Here is a 27,990-nt window from a genome sequence, read left to right on the forward strand (position 1 = left end):
TTTAGAAAATGTCCTACAATGTGCATTTTATTCCATACCATTATACAATGTTTACATATAGTTATAACTCTTAAGAAAATGATTTTTCTTTACCAATTGTACGTAGTGCCTAAATCTTTCACTTGAACATGGAGAAATGGAGAGTGGAAGTCCACATCGAATGCTATCCTACAAGTTGTAATGAGCCGCAGGTGTGCCAATGAGAAGGCCCTAGAAGTCTTAAAAGAGCAGCGTGCCTTACAAACCCTTGGCGTTAGTGAATTCAGGCATACCGGATCCGCAGTCTCATCTCATAATAAAACTCAAGACAAAATAAATTAGTGTCGGACAGGATTCTAAATTGTACAATATTGAACGAAAGACCACAGTGGGACCTTTTGCTTAAAGTAGCACCAATCCACACCTGATTGCGTTTTCAACATTAACCTTCCTGTTGAATACATCGTTGGCACTTTGAGTGGAAATCTTTCTGCTTTAGTGAGGATTCCTAGACTGGCTGAGTATACTGTGTTGCAAAACTCTCTACTAAGTGTGGCAACGTCAACCCGGGAAATGGCACATTTAAGTCATTACGGCCCTGCCATGGGCTCGCCTTGTCTGTGTGTATGTGTGTGTGTTTTCCCCACCCCCGACCTAGCTGGTATCTTGTGGATGTTTCTGTGACAGTGTAAAAGTAAATAAAAATGCGTTTAAGGGGTTTCATGGTAAGCGTGGTGTTTCAAAACAAAACAAAACAAAACAAAACAAAACAAAACAAAACAAAACAAAACGACAACAAAACGACATGAAAGAGTGTGGTCGCAGCTAAGGAGGGTTCACATGTTGTTTAACTCCAGTAAAGTCTGATCCAGCATCTGGTGCATACTAAGGTTTTCTTCTTTGGCATGAGCCACTTTCTCTGTGATGGGATTAGAAAATTAAGTCATGAATAGCTGCACTTTGGACACAGAGGCGGTTTGTACATTTAGGCAGGCAAACATCAGTCACAAACAAAGATGAGATGATTAGGACAAGGCATGCTTGTAAGATACTGCTCATTTCCAGACAAGGACCTACAAAGGGAGAAGACATCTCTGACCCAAAGGGACTAGAGGCACAGCAGGTTCTCACAGAGCAGTCGGAGGAACCTCCACCAACAGGCCACTCCGAACAGAGCACGGGTGGGGCTTGGTGAAGGTCCCCCGGCCGTATGCCACGGGGACAGCGACGGTGCTTGCAGCACTCAAGTTACTTATGGCAGACATTTCTGAGTTACAGGCAGTTAAAGATCTGGGAGCTGTGTTTAACACAGAAGACAGAGATGATATAAGTCGGTATTCTGACAACTTTTAAAATGATTTATTTCTGTTGCTCATTAAAAAAAAATATCCAAGTTTCATGCACACTTCAGTAGGACATTCTCTTACTATTCTTATATTTATTATTAGCATGACATTCTCACCAGATTCCAACAACACCATTAGACGGAATAAAAGCATACCTTTTAGACAATCAGGGACTTCTGACATGAGCTCCTGTTTTCAAAAGCTATTTTGCCCAAGCATAGGTACATTTAATCAAACGCTATACCAGATATTAAGAAGTTAGGAATATGAATATGTAATAGCAATATATATATATATTATATATTGCATCATATATAATATGTATACGTATATAGTTACACACTCCTTGGCTTTGGCTTTCTAACTTAGGCAGAACTCATTCTCTGTGGGAAACAGAAAACAATTTTTGGTCCCCATTCTGTATCAGTTCAAACAAGAAGAACTGCGATTGCTGAATTGATTGTTATAAATGTTTGATCCATATACATACACATAACTTTACCATAAAAGCAGTTTTGGGTTTAAAGAGAACTTAATTATTCCAGATTATAAGAGGAAGAAAGACGCAGATGAAGCCAGCCTTTCTGCTAACTCCCTCCATGTACGATTCTGCAGAGAGCAAGTGCTGTCGGCCCTATTAGTTGAAGGCATGGCAGTCCTGGACTTCCTGCCCATGGGCTCCATTCCTAGAATTCAGCCCAAGTTCTTTCCCACTTAAGTTTAATCCTCATTCAGGGCCAGCTTTAGTTGGTTAGTTAGGCGGCGGTTTTGCTCAAGTTGCTGGTAGAGTTGATCTGTACAGGTCAGCAAGCAGGTTAGCAGAAGAGAAGAGGCAGAAGGAAGACAGGTTAGCCAGATGTGGTGAAGGAGTTAACAGAGATCCCTCAGGTCACCTGCCGAGCAGCTCACCCTTACCCGGTGGTCGTCTGTCCCGTGCTCAGGAAGGATGGGTGGGAAAGGCCTGATAGACTCAGGACGAGCCAGGATTTCTCTCTTGGTGGCCAGGGAGGGAAAGGGAGTGACAGGGGCAAGAAAGAGAGAGGGGGAATGTTCCTCTTGCACCTTACTAAAACCCCTAGGTGAATGGAGCCGAATGCAGTTCCTGGCAACAGCCTGAGGAGCCAAGACAGGGGGTCATGGTGGAGATCTTACAGTGAAACCTGAACCCGCCCATTTTGCCCACCTCTTCCAGGAACCCCTTTCACTTGCGCTCCAGGGACTGGCTCTCCTTTCAGGCAGAACCAGGAGGGCCCCCCACCCCCACCCCCCGGCTGCCTGTGCACTCAGGTCTTAAAATGCAGAACTAAGCTCCCTGTCGGTCCCCCAATCACCACCATACAGGGTGCACTCGGACCTCTCGTCGTTTTGACACAGGGTGCTACACTACTCAAACAGCACAACAACAAGCCCGTGTCTCCATGCACAAGTGACGTAAAATTCATTTGCCGACTTCTTGAAGAGAATGGCGTTCGTGTGTGGCGCGAGATGGAGGCGTACAGCACGGACAAGACCTCAAACATCCACAAGGCCACCGGCACAGCATCAGTTTTACACACTGGCGTCTAATCTGCTCATGCGCTAGGGAGGCCAACTACAGGTGTCAGTCTGTATCTGATGGCCCAGGGGATGCCCCCGAAATGACAAGAACCTGGCATTTACCATGAAAAGTTGGAGGAGATACGACTGGTTCAAATGACAGTGACAACCTGGACCCAGAAATTCTACCGACCGATCTCGAAAAGCTGACAATCCTAACCCCAGGGAGAATGAACCCATCCAGCCTCTGGACCCCAGGGGTGTCGGGAAATTAATCAGTTCTTATGTCAGCTTTCTCTGAGAAGTGACAGAAGATGGGGAAGATGCTAGGTTGCACTATGCTTTCTAGCTTGGAGTGTCTGCTACTTTGTCCTCTTTGCTCATCCTCATTTTCTGGATATTCAAAACGCCGGTCAAATGTCACCTCCTCCAGGTAGCTCCAAACATACACCATCTAGGAGTTTGGGCTCTCTTCACTCCTCTACCTTCCAGCAAAATGGCCAGCTCATCGAGGGCAAAGAACATTTTGGGCTCAGCTCTTCACCACCTCTCCGCTGCCTTCCACAGTGTCCTGCAAAGGACACATGCTTGGGGGTTGCAAATTTAAACCCCACTGGCAATATTACCGCTAATGCAGGGGGGCGATTGCCACGGGCAGGCAGGTTTGGCCAAGCTGGAATAAAAGAACTTTGGAGAAACCCTAGAGAATCCAGAAGGTCAATGTAAATTCAGCTTAAATGACAGCTGTCCCTCCACATCCCCCTCTGGGCCTGCTCCACTTCAGCTGTCATGGAGCTGCCATGCCTGGGTAGACTGGGGGCAGGAACCAGAAGTGGTTTTACATTCAGAAGTATTTTCTGCTCCTGTCCTACCTCCCAGATGTCTGGAGCCTCTAGTGCCCAGACTCAGGAATGCTTTCTGTTTGGTCCAACCAGGTTCTTGAAGCAGCTGCAGCTATGGCCTGACTCTGTGAACTAGAAACCTGGACACCGGCAATTTCTTGACAGAATCAAGGTGCTATTTATCCTTTCGTGCACCCCTACCTCCTGGGGCTCTTCCAGATTTGCCATCCCAATGCATCATTTTCCCGTTTCTCCTTGTAGAATGTACTTACACAAAGTGTGAAAGTCTCTGCAAAGTTTTCCCCCACCACCCCCCCCAAAACAGATGTGCCTCCAGAATTAACTACACATCTGCTCAGCAGAACTTGGAGACCTGTCATTTTGTCTATAGCAGGGAGTAGGGGCACTCAGAGAAGGGCCCCCTTCTATTACTAGGAAGTTAAAAAAATATATGACAGGAATCACGGTCAAAAGCAGACCCAAGGAGCTTTAGGGGGAAAAAAATCCACGAAATTATAGAAGGCTTTTTTTACACTCTCAAGGGAGAGACACCGACTTCCAGATTCCAAATTTTAAAAAGTCTACTACACCAGTATTAAAATGCTTTAATTTATGGCCCTCTTAAAGAGTATTTTTTCTCTACTCTGATGTCTTTGTGGAGCAATTGACAATATTTTCAGTTTGTCTACATTTGAGTATAGTGGTATATGTCAACACTCTCAGGCTAACAAAAACAGATCAAGATCACTCACGTTTAAAACACAGGAGGAATAGAGCCAGACTGCTGAGCTGCAGAAATGTTGGGAATTAAGAAACAAAAATCCACATCATTTTAAAGTTCTAATTTTGCAATTTCTTTTAAAATCACTTAACCATTGGCGCGCCTGGGTGGCTCAGTTGGTTGGGCCACCGACTTCAGCGAAGGTCATGATCTCTCAGTTTTTGAGTTTGAGCCACGTGTTGGCTTTGTGCTGACAGCTCAGGGCCTGGAGCCTGCTTCAGATTCTGTCTCTCCCCCTCTCTCTACGCCTCCCCTGCTCACGCTCTTTGTCTGTCTCTCAATAATAAAAAAACGTTAAAAAAAATTTTTTTTAATCACTTAACCATTGTTTTTAAAGTAAAAATAGCGAAGCCTAAATAAAATATAACTGTATTCTGGGGCACCTGGGTGGCTCAGTCAGTTAAGCGTCTCTTGATTTCAGCGCAGGTTATGATCTCACAGTTCGTGAGTCCCAGCCCTGCGCTGGGCTCTGTGCTAACAGCATGGAGCCTGCTTGGGATATTCATTCTCTCTCTCTCTCTCTCTCTCTCTCTCTCTCTCTCTTTCTCTCTCTCCCCATTCCCCACTCACACTCTCTCAAAATAAATAAACTTAAAAAAAAACTGTATTCTGAACAATTTCCACTAACTACACTGGCAAAAAAAGAACCAACCCTAATGGTTATACTTTAATAACAACTACAAATGAAAAAAAAAAACTGCTATTATCACAAAGATTATGTATGCACAACTCCTCCTAAAGAATACATAAGGTCCTTACGGGCACAAAAATGAATCTTGCCTTAAATGTAACCATATGTAGAAAACTTAAGATGTCATCTCGTGATCTAAATGAAGGTGGCTAAGTAATGAACATACTTTTAAAAATCTTTAACTGTTCTTTGTGCTGTAAAGGAGGATCAACAATAATCTCAATAACACTGGATCCAAGTTCCAGTATGTGAAGTCCCAGCAGCGTGGGACGGCTGTGGAGCCTTCGGCAGAGCCTTGTGTTAGTTAGCTGCAGCCCCACGAACAGGGCCAACTCAGCACTGACACATCTAACTACACCTCTGGCAGAGGAAGGCACTGCTCAAGGCACACCTGCCACTCCAACAAGCAATGTGCCCTGTGTGGGTTCTCAGTGAGGACTATACACCAGCACCATCACAATCTCAACAAAACACCCCACTCTTTAATCTTTGGAAACCAAAACTCTGAGAGGGACCCACGCTTGAGCATTTTTTAAAAGTCCAGTGAGGAACTAGTGCTTTACCAACTTTTAATATTCATGTTCAGAATGAAAAAAAAAAAAGGGTAGCAGCCAAAACTAAGCCTCCTATGTGTGAAGCAGATTTGTAGTTTTATTTATTATTTAGTTTTGTTGAAACTGAAATGTCAATAAATAAGAAGTAAAAAGAATAGCAAACAGAAATAGCTTACACAGTGTTTATTTTACACTGAAATGAGGAGCTTCTGTACAATGGAAAGCAGTGTGCCTGGCTCTCAGGCAGGATGCTAAAAGAATGAGCCAGGTCAGATGGAGAACAGACAAACCGCAGAGCTCAGAGAGGTGGGACAGCCAGCTTGATGAAGGGGTCTCAGGAGAAGTGAAGCAAAGAAACTTATCTGCATGAGGAGAAAAGGTGGGAGAAAAAGAAAAAAAGTGGCACAATGGAAAAAAGGAAAAGCAAACTAACAGATGAGAGCAGCACTTGAAACCCAGGCAGGAAGCAGACATGCAAAACCCACTGCCAGCCGCACCTGCAGGACGATGTCCCTCCTCGCCCACCCGTGTCTAGACCCAAGGCCAGCACAGGCCCCTCTGGGTGACGGTCCATCGTCAAGAAGGCCCATGAGTAGAATTCAAAAACAGGTTTTAAGCTAACTCACCTTTCAGAATATTTGAGCATTCTTGATGCCACAAATTTTCCCTATAGAATCACCACATTTTAGCACCAGAAAAGACCTAGAGACAGATGTTCTGATTCACCCCCGCCATTTACAAACGAAGGAAGAGAGGATGGAATTCTCTCTACTTTCCATGGTGACAGTCACGTCTCTAATGGTGATGTGGAAATTCTATAGCCTGTAAGGCAGCAGGCACATGCCACACTCTTTACGCTACCATGTTCACACATGGGTGGGTCTGAAATTTCCAGAGCTTAGGTGGAATTCAGCACTATATTATTAGAATGAAGAGAACGCTCTGTGGAACACTCCAAGTTAGAATTTAGAGAGGCAGAAGAAGTGTAATGCTTAGGTTGGGTTAGCAATACGTGGATTAGTTGTGTATGATCGAAGTTCGCATGTGAACAAGGTATCTACTCTCTCACTGCCTCACACAGTTAAAGGTGAGCCATTAACTGCTTAACTCATACTGTGTAATCGGTGTCTCGTATCCCAATTCTTTGACACCAGCTGTGGTGTTCACTGTGAATATTTCAATGCCGTTTATTTAAACACAGAAAATTAAAGCCTCGGTTATTCAGCAGATGAACCATTTCTCTCCAGAATTCTTACAGGTGAGGAAGAGATCATCTCTCAACCATTCCCTAGGCTGTACTGGATCAATCTCCTCTCAGATCCTCAGTAACCAGACACTTGAGGGTTCCTTAAGTGTATATTTCTTTTACCAAAAATGATCCTATTGTATTTAATCAAATCTCAGGAAACCGATCTTTGATATTTCCGGGGAAGCTCCTGCACCACTGCGTAGCCTTCTAGTTTTACTTGAGCCTAGTTTAATTTCCTAAAAGGGTAGTGCTCAAGCCATTCGTATTTCAGTTCACTGCTTGGTGGGGACAATCTAGCTCAGAGATCATGAAATAAACACATTCTGAAGGGAAAATGATGTGTATAGACTGACTTAATCTACTCGGCTCTTCTATTAGTAGAATGTGAGCAGACAATAACTATCCTAGATTATGCAGAGAGAGCAAACAGAAAGGTGTGAAGATGGAGATTCTGGAGGTAGAAAAGGCAGCAGTGGTGAGTTTATCATATTAGCGTGAGGGCACGGATGTGAGCAGGCAGGGTGGATCAACATTTACATGGAAGTCATATCGTTGAGAGCGTGGTCCAGCTCCTCGCTGATGGCTTTGTACTTCAGTTTCTGAGCGTACAGCTCGTCTATGACCAGGAAGTGGAAGGCAGAGGTGCAAGGGCATGGAGAGTGATCAAGAGATGGAGGGTGAGCGAGGGTGGCACGGACACCATCCCCACACAGCAGCAAGAAAAGGGCAATGCATGAAGGAAGTGATGCCGCAGCAGGTGGCCAATGCAGGAGGCGTGCGTTTTGTTTTTAAATGAATTGAAACAAAAACAAAAAGAACAAAACCCATTAGAAAATAAAACAAGAAAGACTCAATATGAAAAATCATAACAAATAGGATTGGTTTCTCAGTAAATCATGTTACACCCTGAATACAACCACAGAAGGCCGTCTCCTGGGTAGGTAATAGAATAGCTTTCCTTTCTATAGCTATATTTTAATTCCACTGGAGTAGTCAGCCATCTGCAACTCTCAACAGTGGAAAAAATTCCCAAGGGCAGTGTTTTGGAAGGACAATTTGTGACTCTGTAATCCTTATCTGGCTCTGCCTTCAAGCCACTGACTTCCTGACCAAACCGGACCACTGGGATGTCGGTTTCTTAGTGTCCTGTGAGCTACTCCTTTGGTCTTCTCACTAACCTACCCTGTTAATGCCCCACGAGGTTTGAAAAGCGAGGACAGCCACACGTTTATGGTGGGGCTCTTGCCAAGTCTGCAATTTAGTTTTTGTAGTGATGAAGGTTTCACACTTTGCTGCACTTTGGCAGACTGTTTTACAACCACCTGTCATTCTCTCTTCTCCACTAGCTTGGATGCCTTCGCCAGCCCCTTCTGCCTTTCTTGTATATTCTATGCATTCTCCTTTCTTTCCTTTTCATAGCTGACCGGTCACTTCACGAGCCTCAGAGTCCAACATTTAGGATTTCCGTGAGACAAAGGCAGGTGTTACTAAAACAAAAACCTAAATATCTTAGGGGTGAAAGGCTTGAACATAATCTCAAAACACAATGTCCTATTACCCCCACCCCCCGCTTTCAGAATATAGAGTATTTACCAAAATATTAAGGACTTAAAACCACAAGAACCCAACTGTTACATTGAATTCACACTTGGAAGACGAGTTGTGTCTAAAAACGAATCCATGCCACTCTGACAATTAGGAGGTATCAATAAGCAGAGAATACACTAAGTCATTCTCACCTAACAACAACAAATAAACCTGCCCCACTTCTGCACAGTGTGAAGGAAAGCTGGATGGCATTTGCCCTTACAAAGAGACGTGCCTCATCTGGTGGCTAACAGTCATCTGGAGAGCAGAGGACTCAGGTCCAAGAGTTCAAGAGCCACAGAATGAAAACCCCAAAGGACAGGCAGGAAGAGGGCGCAAGAGCAAAGAAGTATATCCAGGAGGATGCACTTGGATTGGCCAAGTGTTCTGCCAGGTCAGTTTTCAACCATAAGGACTAAATTAAAAACAAAACTTAAGATCTTACCTTCTAAGTCATCAATGCTTTTCTCCAATTTAGTTACTGACCTCTCCGCAAACTCAGCCCGAGTCTCAGCCTGTAACGATTCCATTTATTTTAGTCAAAATCGGGAGGTTTTACATTTCTAGGAGCTACAAATACAGGGAAAACTAGAGAATCAAAATCAAGCACAGCACCCATAAAACGGGTCTGAACACTTCAGTCAGTCACTAGCACAGCGCACTAACTCCAACACCACCTTTGAATATTCCTGACTTGGATCACCATACTTTTGAAATGAAGAAGCCCTGACCAGCTTTATACAAATGGACTCATTTAAAATCCAGTTGGCTTCCTCTAAAACACTCATAGTATTACCTCCTTCAGCTTGTCAGAAAGGACCTTGATCTCTTCCTCATATTTGTCTTCCTTCTGCGAGTACTGTAATTAGAAAGAGCGTTCCAGATGTCAGGCTACAGCTCACTCTATACTCAGGTCTTCTAATACAAAGAAAGCGCCAGCCCAGCCAACAGATGTTGAGGATCCCTTAGGAGGTAACGGAGCCTCTGGTATCAAATGGCACACTACAATACATTCTCTGTTTTCTTGCCTATTGTTTTACATGGGATAAGAACAAGATAACTTAGCCATGTGACACTTGGTTTAAATTGAATTGTTATAGACGAGTCACATACTCGACATAAAAGATGTTCTTTATTAAAAAAGAGAATCTGTTATCCAATAATCATCAGGAAATCACCTCAAAATCATGCCATTTGCTAAACAATATGCTTTCGTCAGCAGGGCCTCAGAAGAGAAAAAGGATGGGTCTTTCGAGCAGCTCTTAAAAGATGCTTCTCCCCCACACCATGCTCCTGGCCTACCTTCTCAGCCTGAGCCTCCAGTGACTTCAAGTTGTTCGTCACAGTTTTCAATTCTTCTTCAAGCTCGGCACATTTGCTAATGTTTTCGATCAGAGGCAGAAAGGGTGGGAGACAAGCCCAAGGAAGGAGGAGAGAAAAAGGAGAGGGATGGGAAAAAATGAAAACCGAGTCCCAGAGAACAAAGGGCTGCCTTAAAGTAGCCAAATCATCAGGTATTAAAGAACTCAATTGTGCCGAGGACACTGCCTCCTTAAACTTGCGCCAGCAGAAAGGCAGGGTGACAAAAATCCGGTAATTTTGGAGTATGATAATTTGGCTTCTTTTTGGCTGCACCAAAGAGCATTTTGAAGGAAAAACAAAGGAGTTTAAAGGACCCAAAGAAAGCACTTAAAGCAAGACAGAAGACAGCAGAGGGTGTCGTTATACCGAACGAACCAGTAGACACTGGAAGCTGAAAGGCGTCTGGGTTGCAGTTAAACCTAAAACCACACATGAGCCATCAGTACCTTATCCTCTGCAGCCATTAATGCTTTCAAGGTCTGATCCATTATTCTTAATTGTTCTTCCAGCTGTCGAACTTGGCTGTTAGTGGACACAGGAAATGCACAAGGCCATTCTCAAAATCAGTGTGCAGGTAAGGCATGCAGTGATACACGCATTCATACAGACACCCCACACAAGTCCTCCGTGTTCCGTACTCGCAGCTCATCCATGTCGGATGAACACAGGAGGAGCCCGGAGCTGAAACAGGTCAATGTGCAGCTGCCAGAAGGTCATGCTGTTTAGTCACTGCTCTGTAGCACCCCACACACAGCAGACCGGCACGGGGCCCGCTTACCTTTCTGAGAGCTCAGCCCGCTCCTCCGCACGTTCCAGGTCACTCTCAATGATGACCAGCTTACGGGCCACCTGTAGCAGGACAAACACAACACACACACACACATACCATGGGGCCAGCAAGCTTTGAGTATGGGGGCAGGACACGGAGGTGGGTACTGGCTCCGCCGGCCCCTAGAAGTTCTTATCGACAAATGAGATGACCCTCTTTCCCGTGGATGGGAGAGAAGCAACTCGCTACCCGGAGGGCCAGGGGAGAGCAGACCAGAGGCTTCTGCTCACAAACACTCAGAGTCGCTCGTTTGGGGGAGGCAGTCTGACTTTAAGTCTGACTCAGGTGAAGTCCATTTAATTACAGGGCAGCTAGCCCAAGTGTGCAGGAAGGGAGAGAGAGGAAATTCACCATCTTGAAAATAGCAGAATGGTGAGACAAGATGCATCCGATGCTGTGAAGGTGGGGGCTGCCAAAAACCACTGAAAATAATCCTGAGAACTCTATCAATTTAAAGCTCTGTACCTCAACCTCCTCTTTGTGGAGGAGGTTAAAAATGACAACAGGATACCAAGAGAAGCTAACTTGAGATGGGCTGGTAAGATGACTAATGGAGTCAACTCTGTATTTAGCAGAGGAAAGGACCTGAGAGCTTCAAAGGGATCCTTTGAAGCATTTCAAAAGTAGCAGGCATAGTGTAACCTGGAAGTAATAACAGTAATAACGATGGTGGTAAATAACAATAATAGAAAAAAGGAGTGTCAATGCCATTTCAAGACAGCCGTGACACATTAAGATAAAACTAAAGCAACAGTCATGTTAGCTGTTATCACAGGAAGTTGTTCTCATGGAGACATGGCCAGAAGCTGATTCACCTGTGAACCTATCCTGATAACAGGATTCTACCACCTTGAAAAGAGAGGACACATTGAAAAGGGCCTCTTGAATCTACACGGACTTTAGTGCATGGACTGTGTCCCTATGCTGCCTGAACTGGATCATGTTAGGTGAATCACACCAGGAAGAGCCGCCTGCACGGTGACAGTACGAGACGTTCTTTCCACAAGTGAGGCCCAACTCTCCTCTCTCCTGGCCAAAGGTCTTTTGTCCTCGTCTGGGGGCTGCACAGCTGGGATATCGCAGGGGAAGCTTTGGTCTTTCTCAGTGCTATGGCCTGGCTTCATGATAAAGACTGGGATGCCTCAGCAGGATCAAATAAGAACTGTTTTCTGGAGACAAAGGGAATCTGCTTCTCAAAACCACCCATTTCCACCAAGGAAGCAGATCGTTTCACTGAAGAACGCAAGGCTGTAAGCACTGCTTCCTGGCCCCCACCCAGGCCAATGCAGGGGAGTCTGTGAGGCTCTGGGCCCCAAGATCTGACCTCTTCATACTTGCGGTCGGCATCTTCAGCAATGTGCTTGGCCTCTTTCAGTTGGATCTCCTGAATTTCCATTTTCTCCTCATCCTTTTGGGCTCGACTTTCAATGACTTTCATGCCTCTGAAAAGGAAGACAAGCAGAAGACCCAAGGTTTAGAGGAGACCTCCATAAACCCACACTGCGCTGCACTGGTCCGTGAGGCTTGGTGTAACTGGCAGACCAAAATAGAGCACAGGGCTGCTTTTATTTTCCAAACGATGAAGCAAGAGTTTCCAGAGCTGAAGGAAGAAAAAGACATACACTTCTCTGTTTATTGTGAACGAAACCTCACACTTTCGATACTGGTGAAGCTATCCAGGGATCTAATGTTAAATGAAAGGTACCACGTCAGGATCCTGCTTGAAACTGGGAGGCATGGAAACAGGAAAAGCCAACATGCTTTACTTGCTATATAAATAATGAGATTTCTTCCTAGTTAGAACAAAAACAAATCTGTCTTCGTGTACTTCTTCCTACAAAGAAGGTAGCTGTTCTCACCCCATCAGTCACAAACGTAAACATTAGACCGAACCATGTGACGCTGCTGACACTTGACTATGTCAGACCTACAAAAATGACAACTTCATATGGGTCAGCCTAATACTTTAGATGAAAAACTGTGAGTTTTGCCTTTAAGAGAATTCTTACATAATAGAGGTGTTGACAGAGAGATCGATGCCATCGTCTGTGCTGTCTCTGGGTCTCACAGTGTTAAGTTTTCGAAAATGTAAATTGTTGTGGGATGTATTACAGTTTTATGGAATAAGTCATTTTAAAATGGGATTCATTAAAAAAATAAAAATAAAATAAAATGAAATGGGATTCGTTTACCAAAATCTAAGTAGGCAGTTCGGATGATGAAGTACTACAGGATGCATCAGAAGACTAAAATTCTTGGCTTGTCTATAAATTCGCCATGAGACTGTGGGCAGGCCCCATCAACTTCTGAGCCCTTGTCTTCTCATTTGTAAAAAGAGGGGAGTGGGGTAAGTGATCTCTGAGTTCCTTTTTTTCCTACAAAGTCTAACATTGCCAGATTGCCTTTTACGTTTACTGGCAAGTATATTTCAGGAAGAATCAGCCACAAAACCACTGGCATGTGTGCACGGTAGAAGATGATGAGTCATCTTAAGGAATTCCAAAACTCTTGGTTAGGGAAGAAACAATAAGCAGCAGTGAATAAGGAGCTGGAAACTTCAACTTAAATGCTTCTTTAATCTTCAAGGCTGAAATCACTCTTTACCCATGGTGGCAGGGTGCTCACTTCTATCGGAGTGAGTGGACAGAAACTCACTTCTATCGGAGAAGGAGAAATGGAAAGAATGATGGATTGCCTTCACCTGCCCAGGCCACAGCACCGATGCACACTCCCAGTGTTCTGAGCCACCACATTACTCTGTCATGCTTCCAAGCAGGAGAACTCTCCAGTCCAGTCTTTCTTGGAACGCTTCTATGCAATATGAATACATTAACTTGAGCAGTTGAACAACTTCTAGAATACATGGAGTTGTGCTGGGCTATATGGCCATGGTATTCCTTTACTACCACAAAACTGTATCTTGGAGTAATAATCAGGTGGAGCCAGGTTACAGGGAGTGGGTTCTGAATACACGAGTATCCGACTATATTTACATGTGCACCAGTATCTTACCAACATTACTAAGTCCAAAACAATTTACTTTTGCAGATAATATTTCTGTTTTATCTGTGCTTCCTCTTCCACCAATTTGCTGGTTACTTGACAACTGATAGTGCATGGTTCATTTATCTGGGCCCAGTCTCCTTGGTGTATTTTAAATAAAGTTTATCTTTTGGAAATGTCTAACTGCTCTGCGGTCAGCAAGAATGAAAGAACCAATAGGCATCCCTAGCATTTCTCATTTAAAGGTCCATCTCCCTCTCTGGACGATGAGCTCTATGAAGGCAGGAATAGGAGCTCTTTCTTCTTTGTAACCTTGGGATTTCAAACAGTGCTTTGTACACAGGGGCTCCACTAAACGTTAAAGGAACAAACCTAGTAAAGTTATACCTGGGATCAACTGAGGAGACGATCCCACCAAGGCACTGTAAAATTGTGAAGCCCCAAAGATCAGAGAAGCCCTCCTGTTCCACCCGGAGGAGAGGCCTGTGCAGAAAGGTGGGCTGGGAGAGGCACCCTCACCTCTCACTCTCATCTGCTGCCTTCTCGGCCTCCTCCAGCTTCTGCAAAGCTGTTGCCAGTCGCTCCTGGGCACGATCCAACTCTTCCTCAACCAGCTGGATGCGTCTGTTCAGAGAAGCTACATCGGCTTCAGCCTAGGCAGAGACAGTGAAAGGCATTTCAGACTGGGAGAGAAAGTGAGGGCACTGCCTACAGGAAGTGGCTGAGCCAGAAACACCGATTTCTGACAGGAAGCCTGGCCGTGTGGTGAGCTACCTCTAAGTGCATTACACGCCCTGGTCAAGTCCAGAGTTCTCGAAGACACTGCTACATTGATTTATATAGTGAACGTCCACACTCGCGTGTGTTAAGTCCACACGCACCATTCTCAGTGGAGAGAGGGACCGTTACCAAGTGCTCTCTCACTTGGTTCCTTTCTTCCACAGAACTCCACAGTGGGTCCCCCTGACTGCTAAAGGGGCGCTTCATTACGGCCACCTCACTCACGGGGGCTCGAGCACTGGGCAGAGACAAGACCTACCGAGGCTCCGCCACATAGGACAAGAGCAGTCCAGCCGGAAACCAGACTCAGGAGTCTGCATTCTCCTTCCTCCTGGCTACTTTCTCAAAGGAGTCTTGAAAGGAACTAAAGTATTTAAAAACTCAGCCTTTCTAAAATATATGCCATAGAGACACAACCGCCCCTCCCCCACTCCCGTTTCAGTAACCCCTTTAGGAGAACTCGGTCATATGCTGGAACAGGGCCAAGACAAATTTCCCAAGTGTTCTTGAGATAAGCTTACTGGCATTTCTTGCAAGGTTGTTACAAGAAAAGTTTCAAACTCCTTAGGAGAAAGCGGTACAGATACTATTTTTATTTAGTATCTGTACCTAAATTAAGATGTTACTTTTCGGGGGATGCAACGATTAGCTGCTATCATAAGCACTTTTTACTGTGAGCCTCAGAACACTTGCAAGTCTATGATGATCCGCTACATACACTTGCATTGGTGTTTGTTTTAATACTATGCCTGGAAGTCAAAGAGAGAACTTACTAATCAGGTACCATTTTCTCATCTGCAGCCACTGTGAATGTGTGCTTACCATGGGGTGAGAAGGTTTTCAGGACACCACTTTAGAGTTTTCTAAAAATTACCATACATACTTAAGGCATGCCAGTTCTATCCATATTTCTGTGTGCTTTACTCAGTTGGAAGCTTCCTACATGTAAGGAATCATAGTTCTCTGCACAGAAAGAATATGGGCTCAGTAAATGTCTACTGAATAAAATAAATAATTTAAACAAAAGCAACTTTCTTAGCTCATGGACTCCTGACGTACTCAGTCTGAAAGGCACATGTAGTGAGAGGCTGTGATTATGGCCTTGAATGAAATGAATACGAGAATGTTCAGCTCTTTGCTCCTCTGGGTTTGTAAAATTTTAAATGCCAAGTTTTGTCTGGGAAAGAGAAGTTATTAGGGCATCTCCAACCATGGTGAAGGACTCTTTATAAAAAATTCAAATACACTTTTATCTCGACAAAAATTAACTATGTAGTAGTAACAGGCTGACGGAGACAGGGAAAAGGAGAAATGGGAAATGGCTCTGAGGAGGACAATTTGCATCCATATAGGCCCACAAAGTAAATCCTTAGGGGTGCACAGCTAGTAATGGGTTCTGCTAAGTCTGACCGGCCAATGAGTATGTTTTTTTTTCTAGAGGAGGAGTGAGGGTAATAGGGACAATGCATTTCTTACATAAAAGGAACTGTCGTTCTAGCCCTATTTCTTAAAAATTGGAAGGAACTATACATTAAGGTCAGGTCAGCTTTGTTCACTTTTTTTGTATTTTCCATTTCTAACACAATTCTATTCCTTTTATGAATGGGGCATGGTGGTGGGGGGTTGTCAGGAAACAAGCAACTCTGAAAGCTGAAAACAAAAATGAAGAGCAAAACCAAAAATACCTTAGTAGAATGTCTAGGTCATACACTTGAAAGTATTCCTCACCTTTCGTTATTATTTTGAATATGAAGGCAAGTATCTTCGTTACAGGTGCTATGGCCAGAGAAATGTCAACATGATTTTCAAAATGTTTTCTTGTAGCCACCACACTCTAAGGTTCTGCTCTGTGTTTCACCTGGGCCCCAACCCTGAGGACTTTGTACTCATAGAAAGAACAGGGTTTATGCTCTGGGGAAAGGACCTTCCGGGTGGCAGGGCAGTCTAGGTCCCCAGCTTGTCATGTGGCCGGGGCATGGAGAGTAAGGAGACCATGCCCCCGTGCTCATTCCTGCCTCTGCACACAAGATCTCCCTGCCTAAGCGGCCCCCGTCAATCCATAGCTTCCTTCTTATTGCCCCTCACTCTAACCACTCCTTCCTTTAGCTCTGGACCCTGAAACGTAAATGTCACTATTTCCCAGGAGCGTGTCGTAGAACCTTCGACTTCTTGGCACTATATAGGGCCTCATACAGGGCCCCCAAGCAACAACTGGGAACAGAGGTCCATTCTAGGAGCCAGGACCGTGCACACAGCAGACCTGTGGCTGGTTCACAAAATGGGGTCTCATCTGTTTATCTGGAAGAGTCTCTAGGCATCATCCAGCAGTTCCCACAACTGGCTGTGTGTCAGAATCCCCTAGAAGATGCGTATTAATAATGCAAACTTCCAGGCCCCATCCCCAGAAATTCTGATTCAGGAGGTCAGAGGGGAGGGCAGACATCTGCAACATAAATACGCAACCTGTTCCATCCCTCCACCTTCCCGGCCCCACCATCCAAAGAAGCTGGCAAATCCTGTGGGAACCACTCTTCCCACTCTCCTTTCAAAAGAAAGGAGAGAGGGAGCTTTGACCCACAGTGCTGACCCTGCTCGGGCCATACAGACATCAGTGGGAGACAAGACTAAAACCCCAGTTGCCTGGGTCCTCGTGTGTGGGCTCGGCCACTTCTCATGGCCTCCAGGGATCTCACAGCAGCCCTGGAATTAGTGGTTCTTACCTCTTACCTTCTCTCTTCCTATGTTAGAGTGGCAAGTCCCCTATAGCCTCTCTCAACGCAACTCCCCATGTGACAGAGAGGCTTTGATGACAGGCCTAGGAGAACAGTTACTGCACTGCATAGCATCCACTAAACAAGCCCTCTCCGTCCCTTCAGAGATAAGGTATGGTATTCCACTGAAAACTTCACCAAGTAGCACTCATGGGTGACACCTCACAGGTAGACACAGAGCATCTGGCCTCAAGCTGGGAAGCCAACACCCGCTGCCCCTGAGCTTTCACAGCAGCATGGGCAAAGGTGCTTGTAGGCTACAGCTGGGACCTGGGAGCAGTGTCTGGGGTACGTCTATCTGCACGTAAGCTTTCCCTGGGAAAAACCTGGATTCCCACTGGCTTCTCAGGCCGTTCTACATTGGGATGGTCGCAATTTTGTTTCGGTCCCTGCAACTCAAGTTTAAGTCCATAAATTAATTAAGGAAACTTCTTACTCTTATTTTTACTTGTGTGTGTATGAGAGAGAGAGAGAGAGAGAGAGAGAGAGAGAGAGAGAGAGAGAGAGAGAGAGAGAGAATATGAATGATTGAATGAATGTATGTGTGTGCTTTGGATTATGCTCTGTTCAAAAGGCTTCTAGCTCTTACCTTCACTAGCCTTTTATTTCTGGTATGTGTTTTCTAAGTTCTGAAGTTTATTTAGGTATTCTCTAAGGCTCCTTCATCACAGAACCTGGGTAGTCTACCTAAGATTTAACCTTCGGTTACCTCTGCCAGTACAGGTCCCCAGCCACATGAGCATCTGTTATTTAAAAAGCACATATAAACAACAAGGAGTGTGGGAAGGGTCAAGACTCCAGACGCAAATCATTTCCAGGCATGGAAATCACCCTTAGTGCACTGGGTTGGCTTCTTCTAAAAATGTGTTGATAACTGCTGGTGGAGTCTTTCAGTTTGGGATGCTAGTTTCTTTTACTTCAAAAGTGCTATTGTGTCCCACCATGTAATGAGCTACTCAGAAAAGAGACTGCTATATTAGTAAAGGCTACCAATTATCTTCCTGCACATCTGTTGTTAAACAGCCAGCAGGCACTTTGCAGTTGTGCCTGGCCTGTCCTGCACCCAACCCAAAGGTACCAGCTACCTACATGGAAAACAAGGGTGGGCACACGGCTCCCCCAACCTCAACAAGGTACTATACAGAATCAAGGGTAGCAGGGCCACTTCAACACAGCAAACTATTACTCCAAATCAGATTTGACAGCAAACTTTTATGATGCCTACATTTTCATGAAATCCAGATGTTTTGGCCAATATAACTATATATATACATATATATATATATATATATATATATATATATATATAAATAGCAATGGTTTTTACTTTAAAAAAGTATTCTAGTTAAAACAGTCAATAGTAACTAGGAGAGTAACATTATATCCTAAAAAATGATCCTCTGGAATATGTTTTCAAAGTCCTGCCTGAACCAGAGGGGAACATGGGATGACCAAAGGTCAGGCATTTTTATTTCATGCAAACTGTAGTTATACGGCGAAGGTTTCACCCAACTTGCTGTGTAAGACCAAGTGACTACAGCCAAGTTAAACTTCTGCCCTTATATGGTAAGGAAAGGGGAAAAAACCACTGATGACATTAAGGGGCACTCCCATGGATAATAGATAAACACAACCTCCTCTGTCTGTGCCAAGGCCTATAATTTATGAGGCATATTTGTATAATGAGGGAGAACGGACATGAACAGGGCATTGTAGTGCCCTTGCCTTGCCTACATATGAAGACAGAAATCATGTACAGAGTGTATATTCCAGTTATTGCCAGCCTGGGGTTGCCAGTGTGAACACAAAGCGCACTCTTTTGAGTTTCCTGGTCTCAGAGCTATTTACCAACTTGAAAGTGGGAGAGGGCAGGGGATTTCTGTTAATTGGTTATTTCCCATGATTTAATAAAATTACTAGTTGAGAACCTATAGGATACAACTTTAAGTCTCGTTGTTTGCTGGATACCACCCAGAAAGGAGGAAAGACTGGCTCCTTCTTGCTACTCTTTCCTTTGATAATAAGAAAAAACACACAAAACCCTAGTGTGTCACAAGACCTAGAGTCAATCATTATATCAAGCAAAGTATCCTCATTCCAACATTTTGAAGGGCCCACACACCCTGGAAAAACAAACCAGTAGGAAATAAGGGATAACCAAGTTTTCCAAGGTAGTACTAGCCTAAGAGGGCCAATTAACTACAGTACATCTGAACTTTTCAGAATCAGAATTTAGGGACAACTCTCCAGTCAAGTATTTCTTGCAGCGGCTCATGATTTTGTCACTAAACCTGTATCCTTGTGGCTAAGAGAAACTGACTGCTAGCTTAACTCACAGCTATGTCTGACAACTACCAAGAGACCACCTTAAATTAACTCCCTCTAAATTACAGTTGCAGAAGTTAGGAACAACTCTCAATCTGCAATGGTCTCTTCTGACTCAGTCCTCAAACTGCTATCTTAAAAGGTTCTGGGGTGCCTGGGTGGCTCAGTCAATTAGGCACCCGACTCTTAATTTCAGCTCAGGTCATGATCTCATGGTTGTGAGATCGAGTTCTTGTGTCACCAGACTCTGCCCCAGGCGTGGAGTCTGCTTAAGATTCTTTCTTTCTTTCTCTTTCTCTCCCTCCCTCCCTCTCAAAAAAAAAAAAAAAAAAAAAAAGTTCTGTGTCCAATCAACCTGGATAGAGTGTTTTCAAAATTACTTCCAAAAAATTCAAACTATTTAAACCACTTTAAACACAAAGCTTTGAAAAGAATGAAAGCATCATCTTTAGCCAGCAGGCCCAGGAAGACTACCGTTAGAAAAATGATGTACAAAAGAGAACACATGTATAAAAGTAACAATATGCCCTTCATAAAATTAATCTTCTGTGTCTAACATCAAACACTAGGACAGGAGTCTAGTCTATAGAAGGCTCTCCTGCAGAGGACTACATGTTCCCTTTCTGAGGAGGGTAAGGGGAGCTCTATCTACTCACTTCCACCACTAATGCCACCTCAACCAAACATTTCCTCCAGTCTGCCCACATCCTCTCTCCATCAAGTTCCCAAAAGGAAAAAAAAAAAAAAATATCGGTTAAAAGCATTTATATGCAGTGCTTTGACATGTAGTGAAAAGAGTAGGCCATTTTCAAGACCCTTTGAATAGGTGGTGAACTGAAGGCAAAGGAGCAAAGAACAAAGCCAAGTGCTGTGCAGTTTTAATACCAGCTGCCATTTAGCACTTACTCTGTGTGTCAAACACTGCTATAATTTCTTTACACATACTAACTCCTTTTGCCACCTCAACAGGTAGGTATTATTATTATCCACATTTTAGAGTTAGGGATCTGAAAGAACGAGAAGTCATTCTGCCCAGCATCTCACAGGGAGTAAGTAGCAGAAGCCAGAATTCAGATCCTGGCAGTCTGGGTCCAGAGTTCTCATTCTTATCCATCATGTTCTATTAGTTCTAATGGTTCAAGGACAGCTGTTAGCCAGGCAGAGAGAGAACTGGAATCATTTTATTGCCCTGTCAAATTCAGACACATCAGTGGGATCTTTGCTGACTTGTTCTCAAGAAAACTGTCTTTCTTATTAATTTCCTGATTCCTGTCTGTATTTTCCGCCAAATTTCCTCTAGTTAGGCCTTCCTCCTAGGAGGACCAGGTATTGAAGTTTCTGCAGCCAGCCATATTGCCATTACAAACGCCTAACCGGTAGGATTTACTCAACTCAGAAGAATGGGTCCGTATTAAGCACAGCTGGACACCATATTATGCTTGTCATAAAATTCCCAAGGTGTTTGAGTATCCTGATTTAAAACACACACTCGAAAATCAACAAATAGCAAATGCCTGAGCTACCTCTGAAATCCTGTTCCTGTATGTTGGATACATTTGCCTTAGGAGAAAGGAAGGAAGCCAGGTATTACATTCAACATGGGGGAGGGGGAAGCCGGCAAGAGAATACACCCAATGATCGTTGACATGTAGCCAACTCTTCTCAATACTCGGTAACAAAGGAATATCTGTATATGACCACTAGGGAGGAGAGATGGTTAATACAAAGGGAAAGGTAAGCGGGTCTCATACTATGCATGTCATACATACATGTATGTCAGAGCCCGGCGCTGTCAATGTCTCAACCACCACAAAGAAAACCAATGGTCAACGGGGATGGTGGAGTTTAGCATCCCCCGGCCCTAAAGTCTGGCAGTGCCCCAGACTTTCCCTGTCAGCGCCCCTTTCCAAAGGAACGGATTTCCAAAAGGATTTCCCTCTTCCCTCCCCACCCTTCGAGTAAATAATGCCAGCAGCGCAAAGTGCACATCCCGAGGGACCCGAGACACCCGGGCCGAACGCGAATAACCCCAAAATAGAGCCCTTTCTGGGAAAGCGCTGCTTCCAGAACCTTCTCAACACCACTCCTGCTTCCCCTCGGGGCTTTTACTTTAAACCAGCGAAGATGGAAAGGAAGGGCTGAAAGGAATAGGCAGGGCCCCTCCCTAGAGTCCGACGCCAGCTGCCCCAGGTGCGCCAGGTGCGCCCCTGGTGGCGTGGGGGCAGGGGTAGGTGGGCTCTGGAGGGCCCTGCACAGCTCTGTGGGCCCAACTGGGGCGGAGGCGCCTCTGGGTGGGGGTAGGTGGGCAATGGGTGGGTCCCTTACGGTCTCCCTCAGCTTCCTCTCGTAGTCCAGCTCACGCTGCAGGCTGCCCGCGCGCTCCTCCGCGGCGTCCGCCTGCTCCTGCAGGCTTCGGATTTTCCTCCGCACCGCCTCCAGCGAGCTGCTCCCGGCCATCGCGCGGGGCGGCGGCGGTCTGGCCGGCGGACTGCGGTGGGAGAGACCGGCTGCTGCGCTCCGGCCGCCGCTGCCGCAGCCGCACTCCTGAGCGCCCGGCCGCCCCGCCCAGGCCGCGCCGCGCAACGGCGGCGCCCCCAGCGGCCCAGGACCAGCCCGGAAGTGGCGGTCTCCCGGGCGGCGCAGGCGAACCGCAGGCGGGTGCGCGAGCGCCGGGGGCGGGCACAGAGGGCGGGGCGCGCGCCACGGACCCCGGGAATATGCAACCCGCGTGAGACACTGCGCATGCTCGCGGCACCGGGGCTGTCGGAGGTGGTGGACTCGCTTTGGGACACCTGGAGAGCTGGGCCCGGCCGGGAGGGAGGCCAGCGCGCCAGGGATTTTACTGCGATTCCTAGCGCCCCTCCTTGGCTCCGTGGTGACCCCGGGTAACGGACCTGGTTGCTAAGGGCGGTGGTGCCGCCTACTGGCGGCGGGAGTTCGCACTCGGGAGTTCAGAATTCCCAAGCCCAAGAGAGAAGCTGAGTGGAGGAGTTTGGGGCCTGAGTGTGTCCCCAGGACCTTTCTTCGTTATAAAGAACTACAGCACACAAGATCCTAATCACAACAACCTTCCTCTTTCACTAAACTCACGAAGTGAAAACCACTAACATATTGCATTAACCTTGATTAAACCTAACATATTGATTAAACCTTTCTAAATGCAGCGTTCCTAGGTAGGTTAGAATCCGGCTCCTAGAATCTCTCCTGGCTGTTGACTTTGGCCAAGTAACTTGACTCTTCTGGGCTTCATCTATAAAAGTGGAATTAATAGCAGTACTTCCCTCATGGGGCTGTGGTGAGATCTATGAAATAAAACAAAGTGCCTAGCACAATACATTGTACATAGTTAACTCAAATGATAGCTTTAGTGAATAAATATGCAGGCACTGCCTTAAGAGTCAGGTGGGGGCCCATCACGGGCTGTGTTCTCAGGGCCACGAACCTCTTTGGGGCTCACTTCCCTTTCCATAAAAACAATCATCTCACGGGTCCCTTATAACTTACAAGCTTCTCTGGTTTTAGATCAGCCTCAGAGATCTTCTGGAATCTGACCAATTCTGGGCTGGACTGAGATGCCTTTAAAAGGCACAGCCATGAAGGCTACAGAACACTATGAGAGCCTTTGGCTACAGCTGGATGAAAACCCAAACTCTGGGAACCGTCCTCTGCCAATTCTCCCATTTGGGCTGCGTTTTTAAATGCCTTCCAAATCTCATGGCTTTCTTCCTCACCTTTTTCACAGGAGGCCCTTCAAGTCAATTCCTGATGTATTTAAGTGTGGGAATAATGAAGAACAAAAACATACTTGACAACCCCGTCCTCCTTCTCCAAAGCCCTGACAAGGAACCTCCTTTGCTTTCCTGATTCATTTTCTATGGACTTTGTCACAGTCTCCACTGAGACTCTCACAAACCTCAGCATGTGCCCTCACGCCCTGTAGGTGGAGCCTCTCGCTTTGTTTCCACACAGTTCATCTGGTCAGGCGGGAGGTTACAACTCCTCCCCCAGAGGAGTCCCGACAGTGGGCCTCCAACTTTGAAGGTGGAGGAAGGGGGCGCCAGGGAAACTACTGGACACTTGCAAGTGCTCTAAAGCAGCCAACTAATGACTTAATGTCCTGCTTTTCAAATACCTGGGAAAGACAGTTTTAGGTGAGTTCATTTTAATGCTGATGTCATTTATACAAGAGTTTAGGACAGTTCTCAACTTTGGGTGCACATTTAAAAAATACTAATGCGTGAATTCCACTCCCAGAGATTCTGATTTAATTGGCCTGGGGTGCAGTCTGGATTTGGGCTTTTAAAACCTTCCTAGGAGATTCTGTTTACATAAGGTTGAGAATCACTGATTTAGGAAGCAAAGATCTGCAAGGAATAAAGACTCACATACTGCAAATATCAGATACATCACAATATTGGGGAAGGGGTTGGGGGCCAGAGAAAAAATGGAGCCTTTGATCCCATTCAGCCTCATTTAGGTGGAACACCAAAAGTTTCAAAAGAAAACCATCAGGATGCTTGCTACCTTGTGAATTACAATCTTTTAAGCTAGGAAGACCCTTCTTTTGGAATAAAATTTGTAAAGTATTGGTAAATATGTAGAAAAAGGTTTTAAGTAGTAGGAAAATGTAAAAATGTTTTTAAATTGGTGAGTAATGACAGTGAAATGTCCTAACTCCAAATGTAATATGATTCTACCTCAGGAAGCTGACCTCCTATCTCCCGCTTTCTTTAGTGATATCGGTCTCTTCCTCCTTAGCTCTTGATTATTTTTGTTAGGAAATCACTTTAAATATAGCGTTTCTTTGCAAATGTTCTTCTTCAACATCCCTACACATTCCAAACAACCTACAATATCTTAAAAGTTCAATGATCAATCTACTATAAAAAAAAAAAGGTACCATATTAGCGACAGTTTTCCAGTAGGAAACCAAAACACAGTTTCAAAAAGCTCCCTCCCTTGCTAACCCCGCCTCCACCAAGGTGGCTTTAAATATCCTCATCCACTTCTGCCCCACTTCATTCCAAAGCTCCCTTAAACAAAACTTTTCAATAAAGACATGATAGCACTACATAGTTACAATAATTATGATCTTTTTTTTTCCCCTTTAAGAATTGTAGTTGCTTTTTTCTCCTTCAGTCTTACTAGGCTATTTTCAAATTCTCTGCATTCTTTTCCTTATAAGGAATATCTCTCCTTGATCTATCAGCGGCTCTTTTGAAAAAGCTAAATAAACGTCCTGCTGGAGAATTTGGGGGAGACAGACATCCTCCATTTAGCCTTACACGAAGCAGACATATGATCTACATTATACAAAGCAGACACAGAGTTATATGTGTTTTTTGGCTCTTTTTCTAAAGCCAGGTAGTTTGTAGCTTTAATGTTTTAGCTAAGTCAGTGCTTCTGTGAACCCCATTTCCAGTAATCTTGATGTTCATTGAAAAAAGAATTTTTTTTTTTTTTTGGTCGATTCTAAATGTCCTATGTCTGGATTTCCCATTTGCAAAGCATGCTTGGAGATTACACTTTAAGCCTTTCACGCCACAAAAAGCCATTACTGGTTTCAAGGCCCAAGACCCTCCAGCAATTTGCATTTTACTCTCATACAAAAAATTCTGCCATTGTGCTTGGTAGTTCAACTTCTGGGCACAGCTTTCCCCGGTGCTCATACATTCTTGGAATTGTTACTAACTTCCCAAGGAATTCTTTCCTAATTGGGCCTCTAGCCTTAATGAGCTTCTACAATGGAATCCAACAGTGTGAAAAGAAGTCGTTCCTTTGGAAATCTAATGCTTGGCTTGACTTATGGAGCAGAAGAGACAAGCTCTTCAGCTAAAAAGATTCCAAAGGGCAATGGACAAAGTGCTGGTAGAGTTTTTGCAGTGTGTGCATCACCCCTGAAACTATGTGGTGGTTGTCAGAAGGCTGACAGGTGGGGGTGGGGCAAGCAGGAGGGGCAGGGGGCAGTTAGCTCACTATACCATATAAAGCACTGAGCTATATATAACTCCCAGGGTACTTTCAGGATCTAGTGCTGTCAGACTGCAGACCCAAGCAAGTATCATCTTCCCAGGCAGATCTTAAGGGCTGGATTAAGGCTTCCCTAGTGAGCAAGGAGGCCTCAAGTGTCTCTGCACCCCAACATCAAGCTCAGCCTTCTAAGTAAAAGTAGCACCATGTCATTCCTTCAATTTAGAGACCAGGCCCTCTGTACCCTGACTAGACTCACCATTGAAAACCAGGCATTCCCACCCACCAGACGCTGCAAAGGAAAGAAAGTAAACTAGGCATTCTGTTTGCACAAACCTTGGTGATGACACCGCAGAGGTTTTCTGCCACCAGGGAGGCAAGGTTCACCTCCAGCATCCAATTTCAGCCACTCCACTCCCAGCTTCTCACCCACCCACCTCCACCCCCAGGAGTGGGGGAAAGAAGGAGAAAAAGAGAGAGGAGTGGATGAAGTATAAATGAACGTGTGCAATAGAAGTCTGAGGCAGCATCCAGTGCTCTGGGCCATGTCAGGGCTGTGTGCGGGTGTCCAGCAGGAAGAGGTGACCCTCCTCCATTGCCCCTTGGCCATTGTGGTGACCTCAGAGTGGCCACTGGGCAGGAGTTGAGGGAGATACTGTGTGCGTGCACTTACGTCAGTGGCCTTTTTCTCCGCCAGCTCCAACTTCTCCTGGGCATCTTTGAGAGCCTCGGAGTATTTGTCCAGTTCATCTTCGGTGCCCTTGAGTTTCTTTTGCAGCGACACCAGCTCATCTTCCAGCTGGGAGTTGGCCGTGAGGGACGGGGAGGGGTGGGGGTGGGGTGCAGCAGGCAGCGTGATCCCGCGGGGGAGGGGTGTGGGTGCACAGAACCAGAAGGACAGGGACAGCAGAGAGAGAGAGGGAAAGACAGGGAGGGAGAGAGAAAGAGAGAGACAGAGTTAGCCATTCGTGCGCCGTGCTGCGCCGCGCGCCCCGGGTACCTTGGCGGCGGCCTCATCCGCGGCCAGGAGGCTGTCCTCCGCCTTGTGCAGCTCCTCCAGCACCCGGTCCCGCTCGTCCTCCGACGCCCGCAGCAGCTTCTCCTTCGCCGCGATGTCGTCCTCCAGCTGGGGGGCAGCGGCGGGCGGGCGCGGGCGGCCGGCACGGACCGGGTGTTAGACACACACAACACACGAGCGCCTGGTTGGCTGCGGCCCCTCGGCTTGGGGCGCTGCCGACTCGGGGTTCAAGGGTCTCTAAGTAACCTCTTCTCTCCTGAATATGGAACCGCACTGTGGCCCACCCTGCACCCCCACCTCCCGCGGGACGAGAATCCTGCCAAGGTCCCAGCGCGCTCAAGTCCACCACTGCGGGTGCAGAAAAACGCCCCAGTCTCCCTGGCTTTCGGGCCGTACTCTCCATTCTGTTCCATCTTTGTTCTTAGGAAAAAACTTCATGACTCGACCCCCCCCCCCCCCCCCGCTCCCACCTCCACCTCCCTGCCCCTTCCCCCTGCTCAGGCTCTACCCCAGTTGAAGGTTTTATTCTTTCCAGTCAAAAGTGCAGAAGAACTTCTAACACTTTCTGGACTCGATTCACCCTAACCTGCTCGCCCCCCCACTCCGGTCCAACACTGATCCCCGATCCTGAGAGTCAAGTGTCTCTAGGAGTCGAGAAGACCTCGCGGGCCCTGGGAAGCCGAGGAGGGAAATAAACGTCCCCGGACGAGACCAAAAAGTTAGCGTAAGCCTGAGTCTTGCTCTTCCCCTCCCCCTTCTCAGCTGCGCGTCCCCGGCCTCCCAGGAGTGGCGGGGTGGGGAGTGGCTCCCCTTGTCCTCGGGGTGAGCGGCCGGGAAGGGGTGCCAGGCGCTCAGGGCCCGGGGGCACCGTGAAGGGCGGGGGGAGCGCAGGGCCGGGGAGGCGCAGACCTGCTTGCTCCTGTCCTCCGCCGCCTTCTTATCGGCCTCCGCCTGCTCGGCTCGATCCAAGGCGTTCTCCTTGTCGAGCTTCAGCATCTGCATCTTCTTCTTGATGGCGTCCATGGTGGCGGCGGCGAGGGGCCCTGGGGCTGCGGCGGGAGCGGAGAGGCGAGTGCGCGGTGGGGCGGCCGAGCCGAAGTGCGAGCGCGGAGCCGCCTGCTGCTCCCAGATATGTACTTTCCCAAGGGGGCGACCGCATTCCTCGAGACAGCCAATACTTTTTTGGAAAAGCTTTTTTCTCCTGCCCCCTTTCCCCCTCTCCTCCCTCCGCCCCCTGCCCCCGCCCCGCTCCTTCCCGCGGGGGCCGCGCGCCCATTCGCTGCCGCCTGCCGGCCTCCCAGTTGACGGTGGATATGACTATATATGGGGACCGGAGCCGCCGAGGCGGCGGCCGGGCGAGGCCGCCC

The 27,990-nt window shown here is 46.3% G+C and overlaps 1 protein-coding gene across 17 annotated transcripts; it reads right to left on the reverse strand.

Moving 5' to 3' along the window:
* Positions 1–27,778, reverse strand: TPM1 (tropomyosin 1). 17 transcript variants are annotated; one of them, XM_042988716.1, is made up of 10 exons: positions 27,533–27,777; positions 26,606–26,731; positions 26,279–26,404; positions 14,279–14,412; positions 12,081–12,198; positions 10,706–10,776; positions 9,868–9,943; positions 9,362–9,424; positions 9,011–9,080; positions 1–898 (listed from the first exon to the last, which is right to left on the reverse strand). In XM_042988716.1, the coding sequence occupies exons 1-10, from the start codon at positions 27,644–27,646 to the stop codon at positions 816–818; spliced, it is 981 nt and encodes a 326-aa protein (XP_042844650.1). In that variant the 5' UTR covers positions 27,647–27,777; the 3' UTR covers positions 1–815. The 17 variants fall into 17 exon arrangements, with proteins under 17 accessions (XP_042844650.1, XP_042844647.1, XP_042844645.1 ...); XM_042988708.1 differs by lacking the exons at positions 1–898; positions 26,606–26,731 and adding exons at positions 5,898–6,091; positions 7,516–7,594 and having other exon boundaries at positions 27,533–27,762; XM_042988713.1 differs by lacking the exons at positions 9,868–9,943; positions 26,279–26,404 and adding an exon at positions 10,374–10,449 and having other exon boundaries at positions 27,533–27,778.
* Between the last annotated feature and the right edge of the window lie 212 nt (positions 27,779–27,990).

Source organism: Panthera tigris, chromosome B3, assembly GCF_018350195.1.
Source record: "Panthera tigris isolate Pti1 chromosome B3, P.tigris_Pti1_mat1.1, whole genome shotgun sequence".
Lineage (NCBI taxonomy): Eukaryota > Metazoa > Chordata > Mammalia > Carnivora > Felidae > Panthera > Panthera tigris.

Coding starts and splice junctions, on each gene's coding strand:
- TPM1 (XM_042988716.1), bottom strand. CDS start 27,646: ATGGACGCCATCAAGAAGAAGATGCAGATGCTGAAGCTCGACAAGGAG. Junction 9,425..9,867: donor TGGAGGCTCAGGCTGAGAAG/GTAGGCCAGGAG, acceptor TTCTAATTACAG/TACTCGCAGAAGGAAGACAA. Junction 899..9,010: donor AAGCATTGATGACTTAGAAG/GTAAGATCTTAA, acceptor ATCCCATCACAG/AGAAAGTGGCTCATGCCAAA.